General features: G+C 34.6%; 1 protein-coding gene across 1 annotated transcript; it reads left to right on the forward strand.

Moving 5' to 3' along the window:
- Nucleotides 1-11,301: 11,301 nt before the first annotated feature.
- On the forward strand, nucleotides 11,302-11,907 carry LOC104883588 (protein FAR1-RELATED SEQUENCE 5-like). The gene has a single exon (XM_010668130.1). The coding sequence runs from the start codon at nucleotides 11,302-11,304 to the stop codon at nucleotides 11,905-11,907; it is 606 nt and encodes a 201-aa protein (XP_010666432.1).

The raw sequence follows: 11,907 nt of genomic DNA on the forward strand, positions 1-11,907 counted from the left end.
ACCCTATAGTGTTACCTTATATCAGTTATGTAGTAGTGAGTGTGTTGAGGGCTTGTAACTTGTTGTGTATACTCACATTTGAGCTTTGTTGGTTGTATACCTTGTTGTGTATACTTATGAAAGTTGGATTAGATTGATTTTGTGTATACCTCGTCGTGTATACCTTGGGCTTGTAGAGTTGGATTGATCCTAAGAACGGTATGGTTCTAGGAATTTGTGTTTCATGATCCTAAGAACGGTATGGTTCTAGGAATTTGGGTTTTATGATCCTAAGGGAGACATGGTCCTAGGAACTTGACTTTGATTATCCTAAGGGCGGTATGGTCTTAGGAATTAGATACTTAACCTTGGACCGTATGGTCCATTGGTTCACTTACGGGTGGTATGGTCGATCCGTAGAATTGGCTATTCGGAACGGGCGGTATGGTCCTCGAATATGCAATGTAGGCCTTGGGCGGCATGGTCCAATGAGTCTACTCACAGACGGCATGGTCTGTTGTGTTTGAGCTTGTTTGACCGCATTTGTTGCATGGTTGACCAAGACTTGGTGTGATATTGGATTTCCTTATTGGTTGCTTATGAGTATTGTACCTCGTTGTGAGTAAGATATCTTGATAATGTGTTCTTTGATGTTGCTTCTAATTTCTTTTAAGTTCATTATCTGTTTCTATTTGAGCTGGGAGAACTGCTAGTTACTCCCCACTGATTGTGGAAGTTGTTGATTTATTATGCAGATGGTGATGCTGTTTAGGATCGTCACGTTTTGGACTGGGGTTGTGCGTTTAAACCTTGTGAGCAAGAAAGTGGTGCTAGTCATAGTGGACGAGCACTTTGAAGCAGGAATTAGGACTAGTTACTTAGTATGACTTAAGTAGCTATCCCTTTTGTTTTGTCACATGTTTTGAACTACGGAATTTTGTTGTCTTTTGGTTTGGATTTCTCTATTTTGAGGTTTCTTTTAGAAATCATATGTTGTTTTGAGACTTTGTAGGAATGAGGGTATGTATCCTCATTTCCCTTTTTATATATATGATTTCGGAGGTTGAATATTGTTTTTGAAGGATTTTCCTTATTTATAGTTTCATATTCTACTCCTTAGAGTAGCATCTCCTCTTAGTGGTATTTCCGCTGCCGCTAGTTGCACTATTTCTTCTACTCTGTCTCTACTCTTCTTTGTATTGGACGGGATGTGCAACACCCCAGAATTTCAAAGCGGAAAAGAAAGAAATAATAAAAGTATTAATAGGACGATGGCGGGAACATCGTCTTATGGGAATGTCACTACTACAAGAAATGCGTTTAAATAACTAAGTGATAAACCAACATAAGTAAATAGTATAATAAATTAAATTAATTAGAGTAATATCTAAAAGAAAAAACTGACTCTCAAACTAATTAAAAGTTTAGGCCTAAAACACGTAGCTTTTTAATGCTCACAACTCAACCCTAGCCCAAAATCAAAGAAGATTCCCATCAACATAACCTGCAAAATATACAACAACTTCCACAATCAATGGAGAGTAACTAGCAGTTCTCCCATTCCAAATAGGAATTGAAAATGAACTTAAAGAAATTAGAAGCAATGCCAAAGACATACATCACCAAGATATCATACTCACATCATGATACAATAAATCATAAGCAACAAATAAGGAAGCTCAATGTCAAAAAAATCCCGGTAAACCATGCAACAAATGCGGTCACACAAGTTCAAACACAACAGACCATAACGTCTGTGAGTAGACTCATTGGACCATGCCGCCCAAGGCCTACGCTGCATATTCGAGGACCATACCACCCCTTCCGAATAGCCTGCATATTCAAGGACCATACCGCCCTTTTCGAATAGCCTGCATATTCGAGGACCATTATCGCCCTTTCCGAATAGCAAAACTCAACGGATCATACCACCCGTAAGTGAACCAGTGGACCATACCACTCAAGGTTAAGTAACCAATTTCTAGGACCATACCGCCCTTAGGATCATCAAACACAAATTCCTAGGACCATACCGCCTATAGGATCATCAAACACGAATTCTAGGACCATACCACCCTTAGGATCATCAAACACAAATTCCTAGGACCATACCACCCTTAGGATTATCAAACATAAATTCCTAGGACCATACCGTACATAGGATAATCAAACACAAATTCCTAGGACCATGCCGCCCTTAGGATCATCAAACACAAATTCCTAGGACCATACCGTCCATAGGATAATCAAACACAAATTCCTAGGACCATACCGCCCTTAGGATCATCAAATAACACAAATTCCTAGGACCATGCCGTCCATAGGATCAACCAAACCCAACCAAATACGATGTATACACGACAAGGTATACACAAGATCCATCTATTCCAACATTCAATTGTATACACGACAAGGTATACAAGCAAAATTCATTTAATCCAACATTCAAATGTATAAACAGCAAGGTATACAAGCAAATCAAATTCAACTAACCAACAAGGTTCAAATGTGAGTATACACGACAAGATAAAGATCCTCATGATACTCCAAACCAATCAACCATAGGCTTCCCAACAAAATAGGGCATATACCCTTAATGTATAACTCAAACCGACCCAAACTTACTCAAACATGCTTAACAAACATGCCTAAGACCATCCATCAACAAATAGCCAAGCTGTAAACCAATTTGGAATTTAATCAAAACACGCAACTAAGGAAAAACAGACCCTCGTCGCGAGGTGCGACGACTGTAGCGAATCGCGACACTTTGGCCATCGCGTGTCGCGAGCCTGCTTGCGAGTCGCGAGCCTGCTGTAGTTCGTGGCTTGCGGGCTGTGCTCGCACGCCATTGCCTCGTCCAAAATACTTAGGTCCGGTCTCAAACATCCAAATCAACCTAAATTCATACCAATCACAACACTAATCACCCTAACAAGAGGCTATACATCATCAACAACATCCAACTACTCAAAAATCCAATATTAACCAAAGTGACTCCAAATCAATACAACAACAAATCATCAAATTGACAAACTAATCAACGAGACTAAGAAGATGATCATAACAACAGTCCAACATATGAAAAGTAACACTAACAACCATGATATTACGCTTAACTACAAACATACAATCCTCTAAGTTCTACCTAAAATGATTCTAAGTTCTCTAACGCGATTCTAACAACGTAAGTTCACAATCTATTCTCTATTGAACTAGAATAACGCTAGTTACCTGGATCGTCGGGAGGAGAGATGAGTATAACGGGATCCGAAAAATATGCGAGCAATCCAATTCCTCCATGAACGATAATTGTAGCAACAAGTCACTAGCCATTTTCTTCTTGAATGTTGAAAACTCTTATTTCGCACTGCTCTGTTCCGACCATGTCTCCTGGTGATCCGAAGCTCAGATTTTCAATCGCTTCGGTCAACGTAAAGAACACGATGTTATAAACGTTCTTTCCAAATTTTAAGACTATCCAACGGTTAGATCTCCGGGTACGGCTATTTTCGTGAAGGTGTGATAGGGAACAAAAACCGGATGACTCGTCTGATTGAAACGAAAACTGCAGTCGCGTCTTCCCCTTTCTTCAAAAAAAATTGTACCACAAGCAAGAGCTTTCCGAAGAGATAGATTTTGACTACTCACACGTTTAATTCGGATAAGAAACGAAGGAGATGTGATGCAAACAAAATAGGTGTGCCAAAATTGACGAAAGTCTGAGAAGAGAGAAAAACTCTTTCTCTTCCTCTCTAAGGGTTGGACGAAAAATGGGGGTTAGAATGCAGCAAAAACCTTATTAATAATCTCATTAAGCAATGGTTTAAAAGGTGATTATAAAGGTGGGTTAATGGGGAATTAAATAGGGGGTTACAAGTGATCCAAAGGTTAGCTTAATAAGCACCAAAACTCTTCATCCTCCACAACGTAATTGCTGATTTTCGGCTAGCATGACACGCTACATGCGATGCAACATTTCATCACCCAAGTCGGTCCAACAACATTACAAAAACGCTACACAACAAAACTACATCCTAAACGCCTAAATAAATAACGAAACTACTATAACAACTTAAAATAAATATATATAAATATATCATAACATATAAATATATATACATATTTTCATAACATGTTCCCAAATAATTCAAATAATAAATTATTTATTTTTATGAAAAAGAAAATACCATTTTAAAATAAACAAACACCAAAAATAAAGGGTTAAAATTACGGGGTGTTACAATCACTCCCCCTTAAAAGAGTTTCGTCCTCGAAACTTCAAAACAACCAAGAGACAAAAGAAAATACTCTAAATTAAAAACATTAAGAAAACTGAAATGGATGGATTTTAGTTAAGAATTAAACAGCTTCGCAGGTATAAAATTTGATAACTCAAATAATACACAATTTATTTTGGAAGACCAAAAGAGTTGTATAGTAAAGAAGCATGGTAACAACCATCATTTTATAAAATGTGAAAGAACCAAAGACAAGTATTAAAAAGCTTAAGGTAACAACTTTTGCACAATAAACTATATGTAATTTTGTAAAAGAAGTAAGAATGCATATCTACATGAAATTATAAAAGAATAAATCCGACTATACATAAATATTTTTAGAAAAGAAACGAAGAAGAACAAGTTCGTAAATAGATAGCCAAACCAATTTAAATAGAGTTAACTACACGGGCTTATACTCCACTTAAAGGGATAAGAACACTTTAATAAAGAGTAGCTAGCTGCTTTATTAAAATAGCACTTACGATACAAGTCATGACATATGCTATAAGAGCGTACGCCTCCTAAACATATATATGAAAATTAAAGTTCGCAAAAGAAATTGAAAACTTTAAAATAAATTTCACATGTACAACGAGAAACACTAATAATAAATAGGCGATAGAGTAATAGATTATAAACAACATTTATAAAATTTGCCAAGTCGACAAAAACGTGCATGGAACCACCCACTACAACCTAGTATCAACAAAACAATATTTGAAAGCCTTCTTATCAAATCAACATTAAAGTTCAACGGAATCACCCAATATAAACTTAATGTCAACACAAAAAGGAAATTAAATCAAATAGATAAAATGTGTGAACTTATCAAATTGACATACAAGTCAAAGGAATCACCCATTACGACTCAATATCAACTCAAACAAGTTTAAAATTTAGACTTATCAAATTGACATACAAGTCAAAGGAATCACCCATTATGACTTAATATCAACTCAAACAAGTTTAAAATTTAGACTGAGTATATAAATTTCGTTTTCAAAGAATATAAAACAGATCAGTCAAAATCAGAGAATTAAATAAGAAGTAATGAAAACAACCAAAATTTTTTATGAAATGAGAAAGCACTAAATATTTAAACAAGAAACAACAAATAGTAAACAAGATCCTTTCACGCATTTGAGTTTGAAAAAAAAAATGCTAATAAGAAAAGTAAATTAGTAAGTAAAGTAAAAGTTGTTGAATGCTAACCTTTAAAACAAAATAGTTTGTGTCTACATTTCATTCTAACACCAAGATAACTCATTAAAGTACTTTTATTTTCAAAGACTACAAAACTTATAACCATAATTTAAAGGCTAAACAAGGATTAGCATGAAAAATAAAAAATATTAAAAGTAAAAAAATATTTATAAATATAGATGGTCAAAGACGGTAAGAGAAATTTGAAGAATATCTTGAAAGACAATTTCATAACCCCCTTTCTTTTACCAAACCATTATAAAGCAATTGAAATTAAACGTTTTTCAAAAGAGTATATCAATATATTAACAATAGGAAAATTTGAAAGTCATAAAATAACTCTAAGATGGTTATGAAATATATTAAGTTCAAAGATCCAAAAAAAATTTGGAATATAAACTCAAAGTAGAAAGTTTTGTAAATAATAAAACAGATATGTAGTACTCACATAAAAAACAACACTTAATTGAAAAAGAACAAAAAGTATATACTATCTCACATAATAACATATACTATCAAGCAACTAACAAATAAAATAAATGCAATGCAACATACAAGACTATATTAAAATAAAATTAAAGTCTATCTTTAATTGCAAAACACAACATAAATTATACACACAACTAAACGAAGAAGGCTATAAATTACTTCGCTTTCGCTGCACACTCTGATAAAAGAGAAAATAAATTACATGTAAGAGGTCCTGCAAATAAGATTAACAAACTTGGTAGAATAATTCCACCAATAATACAAGTAACTATACATATAACATATGCTCCATAAGCATGAGAGCACATCACATTCCCATAAGGCTTCCTTTTACTTACTCTACCCTTCATACTCTCATTATAGTGAAACTACTAAACTTAATTCTAAACAAATTTCATATCCTATGGCTAACTAATAATTCTAAAGAATTATTAGCAACTCTGTTTCAAAGTTTAGGAGCGTTTTGCTCTGATAACTGTAACACCCCAGAATTTACCCATCCACACTGCAAGATTAATCTCTCCATTCCTAAAATAGCTTTTGTTTTGAGGTCATAGTGCCACTTATGTTTCTTTTGGGTCTATTTCTCATTTCTGTCTTCTTTATGTTGACTTATGGAATATAATCGTATTATATTTCACTTAATCTACCTGATTCTTATTTAAGTAGATATAAGAACTGTTTCCATTGTTGATTTGTTGTTATTGTTGTACCTATTCTTTCCTCCATTTTGACTCTGTCATCATTTTATGTGAGGCTTCTTTTAATAGACACTTGTATTGTCTGTGCATGTTATTTATTCTGTTCACAAAGTAATGCAAATTTTTTTTCTTAAAGGAGTACGAGTGGCAATGCTCATATTTTAATGGGAAATATAATATCGTTAATTGGCGCTAAGGTCGTACTGATTATGGTCTTTTTTACATGTGGTGGTTGGCGTCTTGGCGATTATTAAATCTTTGCAGTTTTCTTTTCTTTTGAGAAACAGAATATAGTGCATATGGATATAAAGCCTTAAAATCTTTTGGTTTCTCGCAATGGTACTGTAAAGATTGCAGACTTCAACGTCAGCCAAGTATTTGGGGTAATGGAATTATGTCTTTTTTTGTTAAGCTGAAATTATGCATCTGTTGTTTTCCATTAATTTTGAACTTCAGGATGCTCATATAAGAAATCCTATTACTTCTTTAATGAAGTATATTTTTTTGCTGTGAATGAAATACTTTCAATTTTTTAACTATGGAGTATGTTAATTGCTGTGCCTTGGAAGATGGTTTTCATAAAATCTTCTGTTACAAAAGTTACCAGCTCTTTTTGAATGAGCATATACGTGTTGTATAACTGTTTTTTTTTAAAAGTTATTTTGTTCATCTATTCATTTTATTTTTATTTGGCAATTCTTTTGGGTGGAAGCATTGCGTGTTTTCCACATTGAGTACTTTCCCACATTGCTGGAATTGAATAATTGCAAAGATCTTTTTGAGTGCTCTCACATTTCAATGGGTTGAGGTGGGGTACTATGGATGGGAAGGGTAAGAAATAAATACTTTCTCCGTCTCAATTTAGATGCATCACTTTTTAAAACACGAACTCCTAGAATATTATTTTGGAAAGGAGAGACAGAGAGAGAATAAAGGAGGTCCATGTGATAGGAGGGAACTAGAGAGATTTTATTGCCCAAAAAGAAAGTGATGCATCTAAATTGAAACGAAGTATGTTGGTTGGTATTGATGAGCGTGACTAGTTAGCTATTGTGTTTATGCATGCTATTTATATTTTTTATGATGGATATGCAGAGAGATAATTAGTGACTGCTTGTTTCGCTTGCATGTGTTGGGCTTGAGATGGGGTGTAACTTTGGGAATAACTTATGAGATATTGAGATTATGCATTGAACTGTACTTCGTCCTGTCCTTTATAGAAGAGATGAACTTAATCGTTTTTCATTTTCAATGTGATTGTAAGGATGTCTTTCATTAAAGAAAAAGGCTGAAACCACACCATATTGCAATTATTTCATTCCTTCTTTGCTATAAATACCATATTTTCCCTTACACTGAAAGAATTAAATGTGGCTACTCCAAAAGTACAGCTTTTTTAAGTTGAAGTAGTCCTTCACGGGCAGCTTTTTTTATTTGGATTACAAGGTATTGGATCTAAGGTCGCATTATGTTTCTATTAGTTCTTTTATTTGGACATATGGTAGAGTAGTATCCCTATCTCTTGTCCTCCAAATTGAGGATATTGGAAGTGCTACGAATTCGCAATTACTACTTGCCAGCTTACTAGCAACAATACTAGTTTTCATCTAACGGAACCTCTTGGTATTCATAGAGTGAGGCTGCACTTTAACCCTCTTTATCCCACCTTGTTTAGGTTATCTTCATTAGAGTCATTAGGGTGTTGCTATGGTATGTTGCTATGCTCCAAAAATCCAAATTTTCATCTCTTTTAAGCATTTTGTAATATATCTAGCCATTTTATCCCTGCACTGCCCGTGGTTCATAGGCGTCTCTTGTGCTATGCAAGGCAAAAAATGGGCTCATCTTGGTCAGTCTCATGCAGACACCACTTAGTATGCTTTCGTAGGATGCAATGGAGAAAGTTTATCTATTCACATCGAGTTTGATTCTGTGTGTAAGAAAATTACATTGGACATGAGATGTGCTTAATTGAGCAATATATATTTCCTATCTGGAGCTAGTGATGCCTAGAGTAAGTAACCATCTTGCAATGTGATTGGATGGAATTTTATCTTTGGAGAAAATTGAATATAGGCATTTGTCTTAATTATAGTAGGCTAATAGCAGTTGTTAAGTTAAATGTACAAGACAACATTACTTGCTATATTGCCCAAGAAACTATTACAACTACCCAACGCTTTCAACTACTTAGTTTGGAACTTTGAACTTTGGAAGATTAGTAATTTAAGTGGGCTAGTTTATGGATGGGCAAGTGTTACTAAGGTAGTGTTAAGAACCAATTTAGCTAGGAGTATACTGATGGATGAAGGTGATGGTTGAGGCTCATGATTAATTAGTGCACTATTATTAATGTCTAACATTCATGCGTAGTTTTTCACCAGTTGGAAGAAAGAACCTTGCCCGAAAGTTGTGATTTGAATGCCACGATAGATTTATATTTTCACTATACAGTACTTTTGGGTTTTTTTGGCCAATTTTCAAATAACCACCCATTGTTTGCAAATTTTTCAAAATAACCACCTTAGTTTGAACGTTTTCAAAATAACCACCCATAGTTTGCCAAACATCGATCTTAAAATACCCACCTTTTAACGGAATTTCGTTAACGTCGTTGGTTAATGGACCTTAATTAACTAATTATCAACCTAATCCATTAATTATTACACTTAATTAACTAATTATCATCTTAATTAATTTATTATTACACTTATTTAATGGATTAAGTGTAATAATTAATGGAGTAAGATGATAATTAGTTAATTAAGGCCCACTAACTAACGACGTTAAAGAAATTCGGTTAAGAGGTGGGTATTTAAAAACGTTTGGCAAATTATGGGTGGTTATTTTGAAAAAGTTCAAACCAAGGTGGTTATTTTGAAAATTTTGCAAACAATGGGTGGTTATTACAATTTAGCCTTTTTTTTATGTTCTTGATACCACAGAAGAACACATAGTTGTTTGATTGACACCAAAAAGTAAAAACAAAGTTCTTACTGAATTAAATTCAACTTACTAAATTAGCTAGTGAAGTAATTTGTACACAGTACACCCCTCCTCCATCAATCAAAATTAACGGGTATTGTAAATTGCTCAAAGACCTTTCCCAAAGAGTTGTCCAGAAAACATGATATTCCCAATTTAAGTGCAACATTTTGTACTTTTTTGTCGAAGGGTTACACTAGAACCTTCGTTCTATATAAAATTAAATAGATTTCCATGTGAATCAAACAATCATTTGGAATTATTCATAACAAAAGCAAATATAGCAACTAATTATCTAGCCACTTAATTATTGGGTCATCATCATACTAATTAATGTTTTTCTTTTATTCAAAATGGTTTTAATCAGCAGTCTAATTTAATGATAGGTGAAAATGAAGGAAATAAAATCAGGAGGTAAGTAAATGACATGTTATTAACAAAATCACAAATCTATTGCACCCCATTAAAAGATTGAAAATACCACCAATATAAATCACTATAAAGAGAAATAAAGAAGTAATCTTTACTAGACAATCATTGATTATTAAACACATAATTTCATAGGATAATTTAATACCTTCAATGTAATCGAGAATTTGGTCGAAAAAATCGAGTTTCTTGCTGGCATTGCATAGCCAAAGCTCAACTTCTATACGTCGCCCATAAAGTACTTAAAATCGCCCAAATTTATAAATGAATGGACTATTATGCCCTTATATGTGTTTTACCAATATTATCTTACTTCAACATTTGACATTTTACTTTATCATTCAAATTTTTACTGCATTTCAAATTTGAACTCTCACTTCTCTCTAAAATTACCATCACTCATTGCCATTGTCGACCTTCCACCAAACCTAGCACAAACTCCATTAACACGAGGAAATGTCGTTGTCTTCTTCTTCTGTGGTAATTTTTTTTTACCGGTTGTTAAATTACAAACGTTTGGCCATAACGATCGCCCCATGGGCCAACGTCTGGCCAGGACATTGAGCCCATGGGGCGATCGTTTGGCCAAAACGTTCGCCCCATGGACGCAACGTCCTGGCCATAAGTTGGGCCCATGGGGCGAACGTTTTGGCCAAACGATCCCCCCATGGGATCAACATCTTGGCCAGACATTGGGCCCATGGGACGAACGTTTTGGCCCAACGTTCGTTTTTTGTTTTTACGTGATGTTAAATTCAATTAGTTATTAAATATTTAATAAAAAAATTATATTAAAATTAATTTGGTTAAAATAACGTTTGAATATTATGATTTTTTTGATTTTTTTTTTTAATATTGTGATTTTTTTTAATTAACAATAATTTATATGTTTTTTTTCTCAGGAGCTTGTTAATGATGGGATTAATTATAATCAATATTTCGACAATTGTCCTCAATTTGATACTCGTGATGATGTTGTCGAGTGGTGTAGGAAGATTGCTCTTAGATTCGATTTTTTCTTGGTGATAACCAGTCACAAAAAGAGTTATCAATATCTAGATTGTGAACGTGGCAAGAAAAAAGAACTTCGTGATTTCAGTTCAGCAATAAGGAGAAAAACAAAGAGAAAAACATGTGGTTGTCCATTTCGGTTGTTCCTTGTCCCAATGAACAACTATTCGTATTGGGTTGTCAAGACTTGGGCGTAACATGGGGTTCATAATCACCCAATGATGTTATACCCAGAGGGTCATCGACAGATTAGCGGTCTCAGTCCTGGTGCGAAGAATTTAGTTGGAGAACTAACTGCAGCCCATGTGAAACCACGACACATCATGAAAGCCCTTGAAGGTGCATTTCCGTCACTGAAGCCTAACATGAGGCACATTTATAATTGTAGAGATTTGTTAAGAAGGGAGAGATCAGAAGGCAGAAATGCAGCTCAGGAGTTTCTTCATCAGGCTGTTCAAAGCAATTATTTGTTTTGGCTTGATTCAGACGAGATGGGTAGGGTTACGTATACATTCATTGCAAACCCGACATCCGTGAGTTTAGTCCGTACGTATCCGCATGTGATTCATATTGATGCAACGTACAAGACAAACAAGTACTTGTATCCTTTGGTGGAGATTGTTGGTGTCACACCAACCAACAAGAATTTTCTTGTTGCATGGGCTTTGCTGCAGCATGAGGATGCTGTGAGTTACCGTTGGATGTTGTCGACATTCAAAAACCTCATTGGCAGTATAGCGCCAAATGCCATTGTGACTGATCGAGATCTGACTTTAGGCAAATATATCTCGGAGGCTTTATGCAAATATACCTCATTGGCAGTATAG

The sequence above is a fragment of the Beta vulgaris genome, chromosome 2, assembly GCF_026745355.1.
Source record: "Beta vulgaris subsp. vulgaris cultivar EL10 chromosome 2, EL10.2, whole genome shotgun sequence".
NCBI lineage: Eukaryota > Viridiplantae > Streptophyta > Magnoliopsida > Caryophyllales > Amaranthaceae > Beta > Beta vulgaris.